This window comes from Ahaetulla prasina, chromosome 9, assembly GCF_028640845.1.
Source record: "Ahaetulla prasina isolate Xishuangbanna chromosome 9, ASM2864084v1, whole genome shotgun sequence".
Lineage (NCBI taxonomy): Eukaryota > Metazoa > Chordata > Lepidosauria > Squamata > Colubridae > Ahaetulla > Ahaetulla prasina.
Window position 1 is genome coordinate 12,680,790 of NC_080547.1, and position 21,983 is coordinate 12,702,772.

A 21,983-nucleotide genomic window follows, 5' to 3' on the forward strand; every position below is an offset into this window, starting at 1 on the left:
CTGCTTTCTAAACAACGATGCAGATCAATAGGAGAGAATATTTACAGTTCAGGACTGAAATGCGAAGTCATTGGCGATCTTGTTAAAGTTGGCTGTTTTCCTGCAGACATTTCATGACCCAGCTAGGGAACACCATCAGTGCTAATAGAGAGTGGGGACTATGGGGGTTGCCCCAGGACAGGGAGGATAAAATTCACCATAGGACAATTGCTTTGAGCTCCAAATGCAGAAGGGGTTCCAGATTCCAAAGTATAGCTGAAATCAGTCAATAATTTGACTTCAAATTAGTAACTCGGATTAAAATATAAACCTGAAGAATCATTTCAGTATTTCTTTACAACGTGTAACTGAGTGAATCACTTAATTCAATAGGTTAAAGTGGGGGATGGATATAACCACATAGGAACAAGGGTAACAAAATGAATCACAGATCTACTCATGCTATGGTCCAAACCTATTTTCCATTTTGCTTAAAAAATATTGCAAAGGTATTTTAGGGCTACGTTCTAGGGTTACGTTCTAGGAATGACCTGCACTCATTCTGGTGTCCACAATGCAGTGGTTCGTCCAAGTTTTGAAAGCCCAAAGTGACGAGAGACGGAATTAAAAATTCATCTAAGCTAAACCTACATCCTGCAAAATCTTCCCCTCCCACACATCTACCAAATAGAATAGAATAGAATAGAATAGAATAGAATAGAATAGAATAGAATAGAATAGAATAGAATAGAATAGAATAGAATAGAATTTTTATTGGCCAAGTGTGATTGGACACACAAGGAATTTGTCTTGGTGCATACGCTCTCAGTGTACATAAACGAAAAGATACCTTCATCAAGAATTATAAGGTACAACACTTAACGATAGTCATAGGGTACAAATAAGCAATCAGGAAACAATATCAATATAAATCGTAAGGATACAAGCAACAAAGTTACTGTCGTCATAAGTAAAAGGAGATGGGTGATGGGAACGATGAGAAGATTAATAGTAGTGCAGATTTAGTAAATAGTAAGACTTGAGGATGGAGCAAGTGGCAAGGTGACCTGTACCAGGTGGATCAGGACGTGAGCTATATACATTCCTGCAATGTGACACGATGTTGCCTCGATCACCAGAAGTCTCTACGCTCGCTTTTGAAGGTGTACAAATACTTTGTATAGGAGTGGGTATGAGTTTAGCCATGGGTTAGTGGGATATGTGAGCCCACCAAGACTGTTGAGTGGACCCTCCAAGTTCTAAACATCACTGAGCTGCAAAGCATGTTGGCTGGGGAATTCTGGGAGTTGAAGGCCACACATCTTAAGTTGCCAAGTTTGAAAACTACTTATTTAGAGCCTGGAGAGAATCAGACATGGGTGCTAAGCCTAATTAGTAGATGCAACGATAGTCTGGTTTTGACAGCAAGTCTGTAAATTACCATATTTTTCGGAGTATAAGATGCATCTTTTTTTCCCCAAAAAAGAGGGTAAAATTATGGGTGTGTCTTATACTCCGAATGTAGCCCCGCCCAGCTTCTCAAATGGAAGTTTCAGAGGCTGAAAAAAGCATCAGAAATGAAGCTGCAGAAAAGAAGCCCCCAAATAGAGCTTCAGAAAAAAAATCCTTCAAACAGAGCTTCAGAAAAGAAGCCCCCAAACAGAGCTTCAGAGACTTTTTTTTCTGAAGCGGTTTCAGAGGCTTTCAGAGGCAGAAAAAAAAGTTTTTTTCTGAAGCGGTTTCAGAGGCTTTTTTTTTCTGAAGCGGTTTCAGAGGCAGAAAAAAAAGCAAGGCACAGAGCTCACAACCAAGGAATCGTTGCTAAAATTCACCTCTGGGAACAGCTGATTGGGGGTATTCCGGGAGGCCGATCCACCTGCCAATCAGCTTTTTTCTTATTTTCCTCCCCAAAAACTAAGATGCGTCTTATATTCCAGTGCGTCTTATACTCCGAAAAATACGGTAGTGAAGTAGGTGGAGCTCACCCTACACCAGTAATGGCAAACCTTTTTGGCACCAAGTGACCAAACTGGAAAGCACATGCATGCCGGAGAACCGGAGCACCAGAAACCCGAAGACCAGCTGACCGATGCGCATGCGCGCCAGCCAGCTGGTCTTTGCACACTCCGGAGCATGCCCACACCAGCCAGGTTATTGGCGCTCTGCCCAGTGCGTATATGAGTGCTGGAAGCCCAAAGAGCAGCTGGCGACAGGACCCGTGCCATAGGTTCGAACATCATGGCCCTACATTTTATTTATTTTATTTATTTATTATATTTGTATACCGCCCTTCTCAGGGCGGTTCACAGCCAATAAAAACAAAACACATATAATACAAATTAAAAACAATATAAAAAACTAATTTGATGAATGGCCTAAATTTTTTTAAATACAATTAAAACCCCCAATTTAAAACCCCGATTTAAAACTATGTTCAAGCTAGTCCTGCACGTCGAAACAGCAATGTCTTCAGCTCGCGGCGGAAGGTCCGGAGGTCGGGGAGTTGACGAAGCCCCGGAGGTAGCCCGTTCCAGAGGGCGGGAGCCCCCACAGAGAAGGCCCTCCCCCTGGAGGTCGCCAGCCGACATTGTTTGGCTGACGGTATCCGGAGGAGGCCCTCTCTTTCTTCCTACATACTTTCTTCCATCTCAACCAAGTCTAACACAATACATTTAGGCAATGTAGCCACTGGTTTTGGTGGAGCATTGTGTGATTACAGCCAAAGAAGGTGAAGGAAGAAGATGAAATGGACAATGGACATTCAAGAGAAGATGGTAAACGAATTGATCCTCTAGAACAGGGGTTGGCAACCTTAAACACACAAAGAGCCACAAAGGCCGTAACCGGGAAGCCCCCCATTCAATTCTGGAGCCAACTGGAAGTCCGGTTCCCCCCACCATAGTGTCTCCTCCTAGCACGGCATCCCTTTTCCTCTACCTATCCTAACTGAAAGCCCCCTATCAATTGTGGAGCTGACTGGTGACAGGGAGCCGCAGCAGAGGCATGAAAGAGCCACATGTTGCTGACCCCTGATGTAGAAGAAAAGATCAATGCGGTGTCTAGAATGATTCAACGTGTCTAATTTTGGTTTAGTATTCATGTGAAGCTTAGTCTTACATTGCCTGCTGTCTTCTCACAATATACTGACATGCAAACATTAGCCAACTAGATTTAAGTGTACTAGTTAACTAGCGTGCTGTAAACCTAGCCCGTGTGACTTATTAACGGCTCATTGGATCATGCAAATGCAGAAAATTGGGTTAATTGAGTAAACTTTGGCCGGGTGTTTACAATCCATTAAATCTGGATTAACGAACCACCATTATTACACTGTAGAAAGTGATTATCCCTTTGATCACATGCTCTGATTTTCACAACAGGCAGAGATGATGGTTGACGGTCCACAACAAATCAAAGACCACACATGGTAGCTCCAGGCAGTCAATCCAATCCGTGATTCAATTAATCGGGGCTGTACATCCTTCAGACCTGCTTTCTTCTCTTTTTTGCAGACCAAAGCAATCCAAGTTCTTTCAGCTTTCTCTGTAGTAGCTTTTGATATCATGAATGAACCCACATCTGAAATATTTTTCTACGTAAAATTTAGAATAGGAATTTATTTCTCATTTGTTAAAGAAAATGTATAAGGCCACCTAACTCATTCATGAGAACTCTGGGTCACTTGCAAAAGATAAAATTTCAGTACAAAAGTCAATAATCCCCCCATCCCCTGGTGACAATAATCTGGCCAACCACTTGATGGGGTCCATATCACTCTAGGGTCCCCAGGTCCATTGACAAAGCCATGTCTCCAAGGCCCTTCAAAAGAGTGTCAAGGTGGAAGCTATTGTGACCCAGGCCCATGTAGGTAGTAGGAAACTCAGTCGGTGTAAAAACAAACAAACTTTATTCAAACAGCTGAGAATTACTTCATTCTCAGTGTAGTTCAACTAAATTAAAGCAAAGTCCTCCCAACACAATTCCTCAGTCCTGTCACCAACCTTGGTCCAATTAGGCAAACTGCCAAAGGCCTTTCTTAGCAAAAGTTCAGAAGACACCGATACAAAACAAATGCAAGAAGACAAAGCTATCAACGTTGCTTTCCAGCAAAGAGCCCAAATGCCATTGCTGGTCTTTTAAGCCTTATGGGAGGGGCCAATCATCTCTTGGCCCTACTCCTGAGTCGTCCTCTTTGCTTGAGCTGCTCTTGCCTTCTGGCAGCTCTTCTCATGCGTGCATTAGGAACAGGCTCCTCCTGTTCCTCTGCCTCACTACTGTCAGCCTCTGGAAGCTCCGGAGTCCGCACATCACTCCCCGATGGCCCTGGCCCCACCTCTACCTCCGATGCAGAGCCCTCATCCGGGCTTTCCCCAACCTCCAGGACTGGCCCGTGTTCTTCCTCAGCCTCTTTGGCCGAAGAGGTTGTAGAAAAAATGCTTTTAAAAGTTAAAAAAAAAAAAGTTGGCCACATTACCCCACACCAAGCCACACCCACAGAAGCGGGTGGTAACAAATTTCACATTTCACCCCTCGTGTGTGTGAAAAAACAATCACAAGTCATTTATTTCAGTGCTGTTGTAACTTTGAACGGTCACTAAAGGAACTGTTGAAAATCAAAGGCCACCAGTATTTACTAAATATATCTAAAGCATAATGTATCTAAAATAAAACCAAAAAAGTTGGAAATTATACTGGGGGGTGGTCTTTCTCTTTTACCCCTTTCCTCTTCTTTACCTTATCTTTCTATCCCTGCATTATCTTGGGTTCTCTTTGTATTTTATATTATTTTTTTTATTTTTATTTTTTTTATTTGCATTTATATCCCGCCCTTCTCCGAAGACTCAGGGCGGCTTACACTGTGTTAAGCAATAGTCTTCATCCTATTTGTATATTATATGCAAAGTCAACTTTTATTGCCCCCAACAATCTGGGTCCTCATTTTACCTACCTTATAAAGGATGGAAGGCTGAGTCAACCTTGGGCCTGGTGGGACTTGAACCTGCAGTAATTGCAAGCAGCTGCTGTTAATAACAGACTGTCTTAACAGTCTGAGCCACAGAGGCCCTTCGTATATATTATAGGAAACTTCAATAAAATTGAAAAAAAAAAGAAATTGCAGGTCGCACTAGAATCTTTGTCTGCTTCAAAAGCATCTTGCCTTTTATCTGGATGCAAATCTGGTCCTTTGAATCTGATGCATCTCAGTTAATCCACAAGACACAACTTCACAACATGTTTGCAAGTTACTGTTTTTGACTGTACTATAACTACCTCTGACAGAGTCAAATTGAGCAATGTGAAGGTTGATTATCTGCACTGCACAATGGTAGCATTATTAAGGATGACATTATCCGTACAAAGATAACACTAATTAAGGGCTATTATACATATTGCTCAGTATGAAGTCCAGCCGTTTAAGAAGCTCGGCTTGCTTTCTTGTAGTTTCACTGTCGTAGAAAGAAAAGAAAGATGGATGGATAGATGGATGGAAGGAAGGAAGGAAGGAAGGGGATGAGGGAGAGGGAGGGAGAGAGGGAGGGAGAGAGGAAGGAAGGAAGGAAGGAAGGAAGGAAGGAAGGAAGGAAGGAAGGAGGGAAGGAAAGAAAGAAGGAAGGAAGAAAACCAGATAAAGGGGAGGGAGGAAGGGAGGAAAGAAGGAAGGAAGGAAGGAAGGAAGGAAGGAAGGAAGGAAGGAAGAAAGGAAGGAAGGAAGGAAGGAAGGAAGGAAGGAAGGAAGGAAGGAGGGAAACCAGATAAAGGCAAGGAAGTAGGGAGGAGGGAGGAAGGAAGGAAGGAAGGAAGGAAGGAAGGAAGGAAGGAAGGAAGGAAGGAAGGAAGGAAGGAAGGAAACCAGATGAAGGGGAGGGAGGAAGAGAAGGGAAGAGAAGAGAAGGGAAGGGAAGGGAAGGGAAGGGAAGGAAGGAAGGAAGGAAGGAAGAAAACCAGATGAAGGGGAGGGAGGAAGAGAAGGAAGAGAAGGAAGGAAGGAAGGAAGGAAGGAAGGAAGGAAGGAAGGAAGGAAGGAAGGAAGGAAGGAAGGAAGGAAGGAAGGAAGGAAGGAAGGAAGGAAAGAAAGAAACCAGATATCAAGATGGAACAGCTGTGCCATAACCATCTCAGAACAGCTACAGTTCTAGCTAGACATCCTCCCTTTTCTCGAAGTATTTGGGGCATTCAGCACCTGTTCCTGCGCCACTTTGGCAAAGTGCTGGCCCAGTTGTGTCATGAGACAGCTATGGTGCTACTAATTCCTCAGTAGAAGAAGGAAGGAAACTCCTATCACCAGAGAAACAGTCACAGCCAATCTGAAGAGCTCCACTCGGATGCTTCTGAAGTGTCATTACCAAAGAATCTGGTTGGTTTGGACCGGGTGATTGAGAGAGATAATCATTATATAAAGAAAAACAAGACAGCAGAGATACCAACCATCCAGTTGTCTCATTTCCAGAAGCTGACATCCTCCTCGGGAAGGCACCTTCGTATTGATAGATTTGGAGGTTCAGCTGTTCTTAGGGTTGTAGAAGAAGATTTGCAGATAGACAGGTGTTGGGGGATTCCAAAACTTCGTTAACAATCGGTGACCGAGGAGACCACTAATAGCTGACTGCTACATTATTTCCTGGATTTGTCCTCTTTTTTTTTCTGTTTCAAGAATTTGGGGCTTTGCTGGTGAGTACCTGGAGACAGGGGCAGTGGTGGGATTCAAGTAATTTAACAACCGGTTCTCTGCCCTAATGATTTCTTCCAACAACCAGTTTGCCAAACTACTCAGAAAGTTAACAACCGGTTCTCCCGAAGTGGTGCGAACCGGCTGAATCCAACCACTGGACAGGGGTCAACTCCCCATACCTGTTATTGTGTATAACATTTGTTAAACAATAATGAAGGTTTTAGAAATGAAGAAATTAAAGTCATAGACAGGAAGACTTAGAACCGAGGACCTAGAGTAAAGTCATTGAATAGAAGAGAGTAAAGTCGTTGAACAGAATAGAGTAAAGTCGTTGAATGGCTACAGAGATTTGGGGGAGTTGATTGCTGACTTAACTAGTTTCTAGCTGATGGACTGAAGTTCCAGGAGGCTTGCATTTCTAGCAAAAAAAACCAAAAACTTGTCATGTGGACCAGTTCTTCTTAATTCCTCTCTGGACAAGGAAAGGATTTGATATTGCCCACTATGCTCTGTGCAGTTGCTACTCTGGAAGAGACTGCAAGACAAGAGTTTTCCCGATGGGTTTAGCGTTCCGGGAGATAATAACTATCTTGCTCACCCCATCTTTAAGGATATTTGGATTGCATAACTTCCTTACTAACCGCTTTTGGAAATTGCTTGTTAATTGCTTTCCAGCCATTAGGAGCCTTTGAGTCGAAACGTTTTACAGCCCTGGCTGAGTTTCTTTCAAGCCTTGGCGAAAGATATTTAAAATACAAAGCTTACAGACTTAAAAAAAATACTTCTGGAATGAAGACGAAAAAAGGATTTCGAATTTTGATTTTGGAATTGTACAAACAGCCAAAGGGCCCTGGTGGATTAGAAATACATTTTTGCAATTAATTAGAATAAACTTCCTGTGGGATTTTTTATTATTATTATTAAATCTCTTTAAATAAAGATAGGATAAATCCAGGGGTGAAATGCTTCCGGTTCGCACCGGATCGCCCAATCCAGTTGCGATGGCGGCAGGTGATTCAGAGAACCAGTAGCAAAAATCCCTGCCCCCCCCACAACCATGCCCACCCAATCGCCCGATCTCCCATTAGCCCACTTGCTGCTTCTTTTAAAAATGCTTTTAAAAGGTAAAAAAAGGCTCTGACGATCACAGCTGAGCCGCGCGATCGTCAGAGCCTTTTTTTTACTTTTAAAAGCATTTTTTTACACTATTCAGCTGAATAGGTTGTAAAAAAATGCTTTTAAAAGTAAAAAAAAAAAGATTGCATGCCGCAGCTGATCACCCCCCTCGCGCGCTGTTCTACTTACCCCATGCCTCCTTTTGGCATGCACTGTGCCCACACACGTCACATTTGGTGCATGGTGCGCACTGCACATGTGCCCTGCAGTGCACATGTGCAGCTAGAGAACCAGTAATAAACGGTTCAGATTTCACCACTAGATGAGTCTTTGAAGGCTGGATATTAAGGGGAACCACAAGGAACTAAATATTATAATCGAAGGAGAACAACACTTAAATGTTGCTAGATGTTATAAAAGAAGAACACATGGTACTGGGCAAGACTGACACAGAACTGAAAATGGATTTTAAAATGACAGGTTACAAGAACGTTACGGAAGAAGATGCTACACTGGGCATACAAAACAAATAATAATTAAAATGGATGTACAAATAACAAAAGAAAGTAACCTCAATGTTTTTTTCTATATTGGATTTACAGAAGAGGCTTACTAAAGTTTTGAAGAATTTGGTAATAGGGGACAAAGAAAAAAATGGAGGAAAAAAACCCAAGTTCTAGGACATTATTTGAAGGGACTAATGATCAAGATTGTTAAAAGTGAACGGACATAATATAAAATTGATTTATTTGATCAAGGTTAAATTAGATCGATTCTTAACCTGTAATGGACTTCTGCCGATCAGGACCGAACAAGGAGATTTTAAGACTTTGTTTATAGATAAGATATGGAAAGAAGAGATCACTTGTTTTAATTTAAGAGAAGGAGATAAGTTAATTGTTTATACTTTTTGTGATGAAGGAGGAAATGATTTCTTTCTATATTTCTTTTTCCTTACTGAATTCTTATTTTCTTTTCTGTTCTTGTTCTGTTTCTCCTTGCTCCGCTTCCTACTTTTACTATTACTGTATTTTTCAGAGTATAAGATGCACCGGAGTATAAGACACAGCTTAGGTTTTGGGGAGGAAAATAGGGGGTGGGGAATCTGCCTACCAGGTATTCATCTGGCTAGCATCCTTAGTCTGGTCAGTTTCAGCACATTAATTTGCTGTTTTTTATCCCCTGCTTGGGGATAAAAAGCAGCTTCTAAAGCACAGCTGATCTTTGGAGAGTGAAGCAATGAGAAAAGCAGGCAAACCACGGAGATCGCTTCACTCGCTAGCGCCTCCTTAGGGCTGAAAAAAACTTCACAGCTGAGAGTCGGAGAGACCGGGAAAATCACTTCACTGAAAAAAAAAAGCTTCTAAAGCACAGCTGAGAGCTAGAGGTAGATCTAACACCTCCTTAGGGCTGAAAAAAAGCTTCGAGAAAGCTACGTTCGGAGTATAAGACACACCCTAATTTTCAGCCTCTTTTAGGAAGGAAAAAAGTACGTCTTATACTCTGAAAAATACGGTAATTCTTCTTTTGTTTAGTTTGCATTAGGTTTTACCTTTTTAATTGTAACTTTTTTATCAAAGTACCATAAAACCTTGCTATCTTGCTATCTATCCAGTGGTGGGATTCAGCCAGTTCGCACCACTTCGGGAGAACCGGTTGTTAACTTTCTGAGCAGTTTGGTGAACTGGTTGTTGGAAGAAATCATTAGGGCAGAGAACTGGTTGTTAAATTATTTCAATCCCACCACTGTATCTATCTATCTATCATCTAACTCGGGGGGGTGGGGGTGTCAAACTCAATTTCATTGAGGGCCACATCAGGGTTGTGTTTGGCCTTGCAGGGGTGGGGGGATGACATGGCCAGGGTGGGCCTGGCCAGTTCAACGTCACTCATGTCAGTTGGCCTGAGCACTCTGCCAGCAAAAACGGGCTCCCGAGCTCTGTTTTCAGTTGCAACAGCCTCCTGCAACCCTCTGCCAGTGAAAACATAGCTTGAGAGGGCTTCCATTGGCTCTTGGGAGCTCCATTTTTGTTGGCAGAGATGCTGCGGGCTAATCCTTTGCTGTTTCCAGGGTGGCCCTGGGAAGCCAGATCTAAGCACCCCGTGGTCCAGATCCAGCCCCAGGCCTTGAGTCTGACAACTCTGATCTAACTACTTCGGCTAAGTTATGCAGAGAAAAAAGAGGGAGAAGATGAGAGAAATAGGAGGGAGAGAAGGACAATGGGAAGAAAGCAGGAAGACAGAACTGTCTAGATCAGTGCTTCATAACGTTGGCCATTTTAAGATGTGTGGACGTCAACTCCCAGAATTCCCCAGCCAGTAGGCTTCATATTGTCATTGGGCTAATGTCGGGGTGAAATCCAGCAGGTTCTGACAGGTTCTGGAGAACCGGTAGCGGAAATTTTGAGCAGTTCGGAGAACAGGCAAATACCATCTCTGGCTGGCCCCAGAATGTGGTGGGAATGGAGATTTTGCAATATCCTTCCCCCAGGAGTGGGGTGGGAATGGGGAGTTTGCAGTATCCTTCCCCTGGAGTGGCGTGGGAATGGAGATTTTGCAATATCCTTCCCGCGGGAGTGGGGTGGGAATAGGTAGTTTGCAATATCCTTCTCCCTGGAGTGTGGTGGGAATGGAGATTTTGCAATATCCTTCCCCCGAGAGTGGGGAGGAAATGGGGATTTTGCAATATCCTTCCCCCTGGAGTGGGGTGGGAATGGGTAGTTTGCAGTATCCTTTGTGTGCCACGCCCACCAAGCCACACCATGCCCACCAAGCCACACCCACAGAACCGGAAGTAAAAAACTTTGGATTTCATCACCGGCTAATGTGCATATTATTTCTCTCTCTCTCTCTCTCTCTCTCTCTCTCTCTCTCTCTCTCTAGCTACAGGAACATGTCGCCCATCCTTCTCCAAGTCATCGGTAGCACCCTGGCTTGGCTTTTTCTCTACTGGGGGTTTTGGTACCAAAACAGGCATCGTGGCGCAGAATGGAGCTGTCGAATGGTCACTTTTCTACACGGCTTGATGGTCACTTTCCTTTCCGGCTACATTGTCTTCATTGATGGTCCCTGGCCGCTGACTCATACAGGTAGGAAGGCATGGGTGAAACTCCACCAGCATATATGGAAGAAGCAAGTGGTATCAGACTGGCATAATAGATCAGTGTCGTCCACACTGCCAGTGGGTGACCTAAAATTTCCACTGTCTCAGCCTTGGAACCAGGACTAGGCAAAGTTAGACTAGCAAAGGAGAAATAGCAGCTGGGCTATTTGTAGCTCAGGGTTGAAATATCAGTAGCACTTAGACTTATATACCGCTTCACAGTTCTTTACAGCTTTCTCTAAGCGGTTTATAAAGTCAGCATATTTGCACCCAACAATCTAGGTCTTCATTTTACCCGCCTTGGAAGGATGAAAGGCTGAGTCAACCTTGAGATGGTCAAGATCGAACTCCCGGCTGTGGGCATAGTTAGCCTGCAATATTGCATTCTAAGCACTGGGAAGGAAGGAAGGAAGGAAGGAAGGAAGGAAGGAAGGAAGGAAAGAAAGGAAAGGAAAGGAAAGGAAAGGAAAGGAAAGGAAAGGAAAGGAAAGGAAAGGAAAGGAAAGGAAAGGAAAATAGCAAATAGCAATAGTACTTAGACTTATATACTGCTTCAAAGTGCTTCACAGCCTTCTCTAAGCAGTTTACAGAGTTTGCCTCTTGCCCCCAACAATCTGGGTCCTCATTTTACCTGCCTCGGAAGGATGAAAGGCTGAGTCAACCTTGAGTTGGTCAGGATCAAACTGCTGGCAGTCTGCAGATGTGAAACAATAGCACTTAGACTTCTATACCACTTCACAGTGCTTTTACAGCCCTCTCTAAGCAAGTTTACAGAGTCAGCATATTTGTCCCCAACAATCTGGGCCCTCATTTTACCCACCTCGGAAGGATAGAAGGCTGAGTCAGCCTTGAGCCTGGTAAGATTCAAACTGCCAAATTGCAGTCAACCGGCAGTCAGCAGAAGTTGCCTGCAATACTGCACTCTAACCACTGCGCCACCGGCGGCTAATGGGTCCTTGATGCTCTCTGAGCTGGATTGTTTTCTTGCAGATGTTTCATTACCCAGATTAGATAACATCATGATGAGGATATCTAGTTTGGGTAATGAAATATCTGCAAGAAAAATAAAAACTAGCTCAGAGGGTGCCAAGGACCCGTCAAATCTGGTCCTTGAAGCGTTGAGACCACTGGTCTTCTCTAGGGCTCAATGTGGCATGCAGAGATATCACTCTTGCAACCCAACCTGACAGATGTGTCTTGTTAGCATGTTCAGAAGATGTGGGGAAGCCCCAAAGCAGCTGGGCTAAGCCTTCCAGAAGATACAACGCCTCTATGCTTCAAGCCACAGATTCAAGTGGAGGCTTCCCAACCTGGCCCTCCAGTTTGGCACACCTGAAGGTGTTCTGTCCCCCCCTCGCCTCCGTCCGAGCGATGGCTTAATTAGCCGGCACTGTCAGCTCTGGCAGCAAACTAGCGAGCGTCTGCCAAGTGTCTCTGTTATCTCCCTCGACGCCGATGAGTCACCCAGGAACAAACAGTACTTCAGCTCTTAGTTAAGCAGTTAATTTGCCTGCTACGAAGAGACACAGCAGTTCTTGCTGCTTTTATATCCTGTGGGGTGTGGCTCCATGACTCAGCACTTACAAGGCCTGCCCCACCCCTGCTTCTGTTGTTCCCGCCTCTCCTGCCTACGAAACCTAGGGTCCAACCAGGCCTGATTGCCATCAGCTGGGTCTGGAGGCATGGCCTTGGAGGGGGGGAAAGAGTCAGGGGACGGAGGCCTCGTTATCTCCTCCACCTGGCCTGCCTCTGGCTCCTGGAGCTGAGCCAGGGAAGCCGGTGCTCCCGAGGTAAGTCCTGACGGCCCTTCCCCCTCACTTTCCAAGTCACTTTCTGGCAGGGGGCCCAACTCGGGGGGGCGCAGACACAACAGAAGGTTTCATTGGGTTCTCAAACATCATATGACTCTTGTGCTCAGAAGTTGGCCTATGTTATTACCCTGGGGTGAGGGAAGAAGGAAGGGGGAAGGAGAGGAATGGCTGATGATCCTAAGCTTTAAATTATGGACTTCCTAACCTAAGGATCACGCTCTTAGCCTTCTTGCCCATTTGTCACTGCTTCTCCTAATCCAGGTGACCTTTGTGATCGCCACAAGTTCTCCTCCTGCACATTATCGGCTGTCAATGCGCCACCTTCCATTTTAGTTTCATCTTCCACCCAGCTCACATGACTTCTCCAGCAACGATCCACCAACATGGCTCCACCTGGTATAGAGAAACTTCCCACTTTTGCCTTTCCTTTCTTCCTCAACAACTACTCACCTCTTCCCATAATTAACACGCTCCATGGTTGGTGCAAAACAGTCAGTTAGAAGTCCTTTAGGTCCACGTCATCTGCTGGCGACTCCATGGTGGTCTCTGCAGCCCATCTTAAATGGCTCGATGTTGCCTTGTTCTACAAGTTGAGGTCCATGCGCCTTAAAGAGGACAAGGTTGGGACATCCTGGTTTGGAGCATGCAGTGCTCTCAAACATTGGAAGGGACCTTGGGGGTCTTCTAGTCCAACCCCCTTCTCAAGCAGGAGATCCTATACCAGGGGTGAAATCCAGCAGGTTCTGACAGGTTCTGGAGAACCGCTAGCAGATATTTTGAGCAGTTGAGAGAACAGGCAAATACCACCTCTGGCTGGCCCCAGAGGGGGGTGGGAATGCAGATTTTGCAATATCCTTCCCCCTGGAGTGGGGAGGGAATGGGGATTTTGCAGTAGCCTTCCCCTGCCACGCCCACCAAGCCACACCACATCCACAAAGCCACGCCCACAGAACTGGTAGTAAAAAAAAAAATCGGATTTCACCACTGCCTTAGGCCCATGATGGCGAACCTATGGCACATGTGCCAGGGGTGGCACACAGAACTCTCTCTGTGGGCACTTTCACTGTCTCCGGTTGCTCTTCTGAAATCTGGTGTGCCAGCCAGCTGGTCTTCGCACCAAAAATGCCCCCAAAACCCCCTGAACACTGTCCAAAAAACTGCCTGGAAGTGGCCCAAAAACAGCCTGAAAACAGCCCAAAAAATGGCCAAAAAACAGGCCTTCTTTCAGGCCATTTTCTGGGCCATTTGGGGGGCTTTTTCAGGATGTTTTTCAGGATGTTTTTCAGGCCATTTTCTGGGCCATTTGGGGGGCTTTTTCAGGATATTTTTCAGGCCATTTTCAGGGCCATTTTTTGCCTGAAAACAGCCTGAAAAATAGCCTGAAAACGGCCCTAAACAGCCCAAAACGTGGCTTCAAAATGGCCTGAAAAACAGCCAAAAAACAGGCATTTTATTATTTAAATTTTTATACCGCCCTTCTCCCGAAGGACTCAGGGCGGTGTACAGCCAAGATTAAAACAATTAAATATACAGAATTAAAATATCAATTAAAATACATATTCAATAATGGCCAAATTAAAACCGTCAAATTGACCCAGACTAAAATACCCCATATAAAATTACTAAAAATTCAAAATTTGAAAATTTAAAAATCAAGCCAGTCCCGCTTGGATAAATAACTAAGTTTTCAATTCACGGCGAAAGGTCCGAAGGTCAGGTAGTTGCACATGCACATGCCGGCCAATTGGTCTTTGGGTTTCCGGCGCTCCGGCGCGAGCACATGCACACACAATGCCCACACATTCCGGTTTGGGCACTTGGTGCCGAAAAAGGTTCACCATCACGGCCCTAGACCATTTCAAACCAATCGTTGTCTAACCTCTTTTTAAAAACCTGCCGTGTTGGAGCACCCACAACTTCTGGAGGCAAGTCGTTCCATCGATTAATTATTCTCGGTGTCAGGAAATTTCAGGGTGTTCCTGCTCTATCCCCCCCACACGCCAGAAATCTCTCGCCGCGCCTCAGCCTCGCAGGGTGGGGAAGACCGAGAGATCACAAGTGATCTTAGGCTCCTCAGCAAGCTGGATTGTAAACAGGGATTTGAATGTTGCATTCGGCGCTCTTAAGCCCTGTTACTCCCTGCATTGTACAGGCCCTGGTGACCCAATTAAATACTGAGGTTGCAGGTGGGCAGTGCACAGCCAGGGACAAGTTGGACTTGCCCTGCTAGGATATTTCTGTCACTTCTGAAGCATGAATCCCAGGAGTTGTTAGAGAAGACAGGGGCTCTGCGAGGTCACTATTTGACACACCGTTTTTTGGTGGCGACAATAAGCAACATGCTGGCAGGTATAAAGTCAGCCACCAGCTAAGAGCTCTTAGCTTTATCCAACCCTTTGTATATATGTTGTTTGAGGGAGGCGGTGATTGTTCATGGCATTCCGAGCCTTTCGCTAACCGAGCGGCCAACCCAGTTTCAGTCGTGAGGACTAGAAACTTCCTTCTGTAAGTGAAAACAGTGAACTCCAGGACATACCAAAAGCACGTGAGGCAAACTGAGGGAGTAACATGCTTATTTTTTTTTTTTGTCTTTTCTTCCTTTCTCCCTCCGTCCCTCCCTCCCTGCTCTGTTCTTTCCTTCCTTCTCTTTTTCCTCCCTCCCTCTTCTTCCTCCCTCCCTTCTGTCTGTCCTTTCATTCTTTCTTTTTTCTCCTTCCCTCCCTCCCTTCTGTGTTCTTTCCTTCCGCCTCTTTCTCCCTCCCTCCCTTTTCTTCTTTCCTCCCTTCTCTCTGTTTTTTCTTTTTTTCTCCTTCCCTCCCTTCTCTTTCTTCTCTTCCTCCCGTTTCTTTCTTTCTTTCTTTCTTTCTTTCTTTCTTTCTTTCTTTCTTTCTTTCTTTCTCTCTCTCTCTCTCTCTTTCTCTTTTTTCTCTTTCCTTTCCTTTCTTTCTTTCAAAAATCATCCATCTTTCATCTCTCTCTTTGTCTCTGTCTCGTTCCCTGCTTCCTGCCTTCATCACTTACTTGGTCTTAGTTATGGATTCAGTTTTGCTAGCCTGCATGTTGCCTCCTGCGTTGTGTCCTCACAAGCCCTCTCTCCTGCCTTTAGTTTAGCTCTCCTTTGCTGGGATTAGATCTTGAACCCTTTCCACGCAACACCTGCCAGCCTTGTGGGTCAAATAATTCCTTGGAGGAAAATCTTACTCTAAGCTCTTGGCTCCCTGCCCTATACAACAGGGGCAGCCTTTACAAGCCCTGTTCATTATTTGCAACGGGGGAGCCCTGCAATTACTCCAAGCGCGATAAGAACTAAACAGCAGCACCAAAAATAATATCCTGTATTTTGAGGAGTATTAAATTAATAGTAAGCTGTAGCATTTTGCCCTTTCACCATAGAAGAACCTGGTCTGTTTACACTGGGAGAATTAAGAGTGAGAAAGGGGAGGAGAATCAGGAATGCGAAGCCAGCTGGAGGAGTCGTGATCTGCAAGGTTTCTGCAGAAAGAGAATTTTTGAGTTTCAGCGTTCACCCTTCCATAAACATCCTTCAGTTGCTGTGGGGACAGTTTTCAATGTGTAGGAGTGATGATTAACTTTAGGTTCGAGGTCTCATGGGTGCTTTTTTTTTCTTTTCTTTTCTTCAAAAGGCAACTGGGCTTTGTTTTTCCTTGAAGGGGTTTCGCTTCTCATCCGAGAAGCTTCTTCAGTTCTGATGGAAGGGTGGAGGGTGGAAGGGTTTATATTCCTTGCAATCATCTGGTCATTAGTACTCTTTCTGAGAGTCTTTGAAGCCACTTGGAGGTTTATTTGTGCCCTCGGGGTCACCTGAATAGCACAAATGGGTGCGGAGCCCTTTGAAAAAGCACATTTAAGACAACCATGACCTGGATGATTGAGAAACTCCCTAGGCATTTAGGATCAAGGATGAAGGTTTAGGGTTTGTTGTCTTAAAACGTGCCTTTACAACACATGTCCAACTCTAAAGGAGCTGCAAAGGAAAGGCAGAACACTGGTGAAGCATGGAGAACCCCCAGCAGCCCACCTCTCCCCAGATCTAAGCACCCCAGGGGCCAGATCCAGCCCCTGGGGCCTTGAGTTTGACACTCCTGCCTTAGATCTTCTTGGTAGCTTACAACAAGCAGTAATAATGTTGGCTTGGCTCTGACTTGGCACGCTGCAGTAATATGAAGCCAATAGTTATGGACTGCAAAACATGGTTTTCCCCTCTTGATACGCTGTTTAAAGCCGAACGCTGCAATTTGTAAAATTATAAGTTACCGCTCAGCAAGCCGGTCAAACTCAGCCAGTTATGGCTTGTACAACCAATGATTAAAACAAACCTTTTCTTAGCGCAGTTAATGTTAAGGAAAGTGGCGGTGGGGGGGGGGGAGAAACGTCAACTCCCACTAAGAATGGAACTAAATGTATGGCAAACTCACTCGCTTAGACGCGTTACTCGCTGCCCTGATGTCATGTTTAAAAGAGAGATTTTAAAGTCTAGACAAAAACATTTTGATTCCTAGATGTGAGGTTTGATGCCGTTCCCCCCATAATTTTCTTTGAGCAACGCAGGGTAATTTTCTTGGCAGAAGGTCGATTCGGGTGACGGTGAGGGAGGTAAAAGGAACGCATATCAAACCTTAACTGGCAAATGTATTAAAGCTTCAGGATGTCAGAGGATGATCAACATTAAACCAGCTTTAAAATCTATCATTTCACTGCTTTGGAATGGGACAACTTCCAATATTTGAGGGGCTGTCACAGAGAGGAAGGGAGGTCAAGCTATTTTCCAAAGCAAAAGGAAGGAAGGAAGGAAGGAGGAAGGAAGGAGGGAGGAAAGTGGAAGGGAAAGGAAGGAAGGAAGGAAGGAAGGAAGGAAGGAAGGAAGGAAGGAAGGAGGAAGAGAGGGAGGGAGGAAAGTGGAAGGGAAGGGAAGGAAGGAAGAAGGAAGGAAGGAAGGAAGGAAGGAAGAGGAGGGAGGAAGGAAGGAAGGAAGGAAGGAAGGAAGGAAGGAAGGAAGGAAGGAAGGAAGGAAGGAGGAAGGAGGAAGGAAGGAAGGAAGAAGGAAGGAAGGAGGAAGGAAGGAAGGAGGAAGAGAGGAGGAAGGAAGGAAGGAAGGAAGGAAGGAAGGAAGGAAGGAAGGAAGGAAGGAAGGAAGGAAGGAAGGAAGGAAGGAAGGAAGGAAGGAAGGAGGAAGAGAGGGAGGGAGGAAAGTGGAAGGGAAGGGAAGGAAGGAAGAAGGAAGGAAGGAAGGAGGAAGAGAGGGAGGGAGGAAAGTGGAAGGGAAGGGAAGGAAGGAAGGAAGGAAGGAAGGAAGGAAGGAAGGAAGGAAGGAAGGAAGGGAGGAAGGAAGGAAGGAGGAAGAGAGGAGGGAGGAAGAGAGGAAGGAGGAAGAAGGAAGAAGGAAGGAAGGAGGAAGAGAGGGAGGGAGGAAAGGGGAAGGGAAGGAAGGAAGGAAGGAAGGAAGGAAAGAAAGAAAGAAAGAAAGAAAGAAAGAAAGAAAGAAAGAAAGAAAGAAAGAAAGAAAGAAAGAAAGAAAGAAATCTGAGTGAACCATGGATGGACAGAAGACACAGCTAGTCCAGTGAAGAGAAGGACCAGGGGATAGCAGTCTTCCAATATTTGAGGGGCTGCCACAGAGAGGAGGGGGTCAAGCTATTTTCCAAAGCAAAAGGAAGGAAGGAAGGAAGAAGGAAGGAAGGAAGGAGAAAGAGAGGGAGGGAGGAAAGTGGAAGGGAAGGAAGGAAGGAAGGAAGGAAGGAAGGAAGGAAGGAAGGAAGGAAGGAAAGAAAGAAAGAAAGAAAGAAAGAAAGAAAGAAAGAAAGAAAGAAAGAAAGAAAGAAAGAAATCTGAGTGAACCATGGATGGACGGAAGACATGGCTAGTCCAGTGAAGAGAAGGACCAGGGGGGACGTGATAGCAGTCTTCCAATATTTGAGGGGCTGCCACAGAGAGGAAGGGGGTCAAGCTATTTTCCAAAGCAAAAGGAAGGAAGGAAGGAGGAAGAGAGGGAGGGAGGAAAGTGGAAGGGAAGGGAAGGAGGGAGGGAAGGAAGGAAGGAAGGAAGGAAGGAAGGAAGGAAGGAAGGAAGGAAGGAAGGAAGAAAGAAATCTGAGTGAACCATGGATGGACAGAAGACATGGCTAGTCCAGTGAAGAGAAGGACCAGGGGGGACGTGATAGCAGCCTTCCAATATTTGAGGGGCTGCCACAGAGAGGAAGGGAGGTCAAGCTATTTTCCAAAGCACCCAAAGGCCAGACAAGGAATAATGGATGGAAACTGATCAAGGAGAGATTCAACCTGGAAATAAGGAGAAATTTCCTGACAGTGAGAACAATCAACCCATGGAACAGAAGTTGCCTTCGGAGGTTGAGGGAGCTTCATCACTGGAGGCTTTCAAGAAGAGACTGGACTGCCATTAGTCAGAAATGGTGTAGAGCAGGGGTGGGTTCTACTTATCTTTACTACCGGTTCACAACGGGACTGCGCGCAGAAGCTGCAGTCTTCTGAAGGTTGGTGAGCGGAGCCTCCCGCCGTTTTACGTTTTACTACTGGTTCTTGCAAACCGGTCCGAACCAGGTGTAGGGTCTCCTGCTTGGGCAGGGGAATAGGACTAGATGAGTTACAAGGTCCCTTCCAACTCTGTTAACCTGTATCTGTAACTTGCCGCGGCCAACAGTGGGAAGGGACTTTGGAGGTCTTCTAGTCGAATCCCCTGCTTAGACAAAATGGTTATCCAATCTCTTCTTAAAAACTTCCAGTGTTGGAGCATTCACAACTTCTGGAGGCAAGCCGTTCCACCGATTAACTGTTCTAACTGTCAGGAAATTTCTCCTTAGTTCTAGGTTGCTTCTCTCCTTGATTCGTTTCCATCGATTGCTTCTTGTCACCAAGAATAAAAGTAATTGAATGAAACGATTAATGGAGCGTTGAATTGTCCCATGGCAAGTTGACTGCAGCGAGTTGGCTGAGAGCTGGCCGTGGTGAGTTGTCCTAAACCAGGGATATCAAATTCAATTTCATTGAGAGCCACATCAGGGTGGTATTTGTCCTTGGGGGTGCCGGGGGTGTGTGGGCGTGGATGAGTGGTTGTGGCCAGCTCAATGTCACTCATCGAGGCTCTGTTTTCGGCCACGACTGACTCTTGTAGCCCTTTGCGAGCAAAAACAGAACTCGGGGATGGGTCATCTCTGGCAGAGGCCTGCAGGAGGCCCTTGTGGCGGAAAACAGAGCTTCGGAGGGCCATATATGGCTTTCCCTAGCTCCATTTTTGCTGGCGGAGGTACCGCGGGCCGGTCCTTCGCTGTTTCCAGGGCGGCCCTGCTTTGCCAGATCTAAGCACCCTGCGGGTTGGATTCGGCCCGCAGGCCTTGAGTTTGACCCCCCCTGTCCTAGACCCTCACTGCTTTGGAATCTTCAGAAGGGAGAAAATGCAAAAACAGGGGAACACAAAACTAAATTGTTTTTCTTCTTTTCTTTTTTTTTAAAAAAACAAAACTACCCCGTTTCTAGGCCATCCGAACACGCCGCTCCAAGAGTTTGTCCTCTGCCTGTCGATGGGCTACTTCATCTTCGACTTCTGCTGGTGCCTCCTTTTGGACAGCGAGGGCGACCTGATGCTGTATCACCACCTGCTGAGCATGAGCGGCATGTCGCTGGTCTTGGACACCGGCAAGTCGGGCCCCGAAATCTGCGCCATCATCTTCGTGAGCGAGATCACCAACCCCTTCTTGCAAATGCGCTGGTTCCTGCGGGACAGCGGGGGCTACCACAGCTTTGTCGGCGACGTGGTGGACGCCTTGTTCGTGGCTCTCTTCCTGGGGCTGAGGATCGTCGGGGGTGCCTGGATTATGCACTCCGTGATGAGGTCCCCCAAGACGTACGGGACACTCAAGGGTGGGATCCTAGCGATGTACGGGGTGTCCTTCCTGTTTTTGATGGAGATCTTCAGTTTCGCCAGGAGGAAAATCAGCAAGAAACTCCAGGCTTGGAAAAATGAAAGAACCCGAGGAGATCGCGCCAAGCGTGGCCGACATCTTCCGAACTTGGGTATCCGGGGGTCTGTTGAACCCAACCTACAAAGGAGCAAATAGATCCTGCTGAATTTGGAATCTGTTTTCCACGCCAGATCTAGATTCATGACCCAGCTCCAGAGAGCCACGCCTAGAATTCAAGATGATGTTCAAAATGTGGCCCAGATCACTGGGAAATGGCCTGTGAAAAGAGGTTTTGCGTGGCGGAAGAGGTCTACTTCTGAAATCAGTCAATCCAGTGTCAAAGGCCACTTGCCCAAGGGGGCTGCTAAAATGGATTACAGTGACGGATTACAGATCCACAGATTTGTGACAAGAAATGTTGGGTCCTTCTGTTTCGGTGATCAAGCCAGAGTCCTACCTGATTTAAAAGGATCACTGCAGGTAACTCAGGTGCTAAACAGCAGATGCTTCTCAGTTGGTCAAGGATAGGATATAATTAAACCAGATTTCTGGTTATCCCAAAGATGCTTTTTAATTCCCCACCCCCCCCAAAAAAAGCAACCGGACTTTCTTGGGTTTTTTTTTCCTTGAAGATGTTTTGCTTCTCATCCAAGGAGAATGGAAGGATTTATATATATATATATTCCTTGCAGTTGTCTGGTTTTAGCACTCTGAAGGCCGGTCACTCGCTTTCTGAGGGTCGTTGAGGCCGCTTGGGGCTTCTTTGCACCCCTCAGGCTCACCTGATTCAGGGTGCAAATGGGCGTGGAAACTTCACCAAGGACTTTGTTGTAAACAGGAGATAGGCATGGATGTGGACTTTCTCCAGAATGTGTTTTTTAATCAAGTTTTTTATTTTATTTTACATATTCATATCAGTGGGTGAACTGTGTGACATCTGGGTGCCCTATATTTCAGTACAGATAAAATAATATTATTAATCATCACATTCATCCAGTTTATATATTTCTAATATTAATACTTTGCTAATGTGATTTGATTGCTTATTGGTAACCTACGACTATCATTAAGTGTTGTACCTTAGAATTCTTGACGAACGTATCTTTTCTTTTATGTACATTGAGAGTGTATGCACCAAAGACAAATTCCTTGTGTGTCCAATCACACTTGGCCAATAAATAATTCTATTCTATTCTATTCTATTCTATTCTATTCTATTCTATTCTACTCTACTCTACTCTATTCTTTTTTAAAACCATATTTTATTAATTTTTAAACAAAAACAAAAAAACAAATACAGCAATACAAAAATTCAAAAAAGATTTTTTTTTGTGTGCAGAACTGTGCCCATTTACACGACATAGCACTAG

At 45.3% G+C, this 21,983-nt stretch overlaps 1 protein-coding gene across 1 annotated transcript; it reads left to right on the top strand.

The window, feature by feature from the left end:
- The first annotated feature begins 6,438 nt into the window (after nucleotides 1-6,438).
- On the top strand, nucleotides 6,439-20,769 carry TLCD5 (TLC domain containing 5). Its single transcript, XM_058194666.1, has 3 exons — nucleotides 6,439-6,648; nucleotides 10,655-10,854; nucleotides 20,189-20,769. The coding sequence occupies exons 2-3, from the start codon at nucleotides 10,659-10,661 to the stop codon at nucleotides 20,767-20,769; spliced, it is 777 nt and encodes a 258-aa protein (XP_058050649.1). The 5' UTR covers nucleotides 6,439-6,648; nucleotides 10,655-10,658.
- Nucleotides 20,770-21,983: the final 1,214 nt, after the last annotated feature.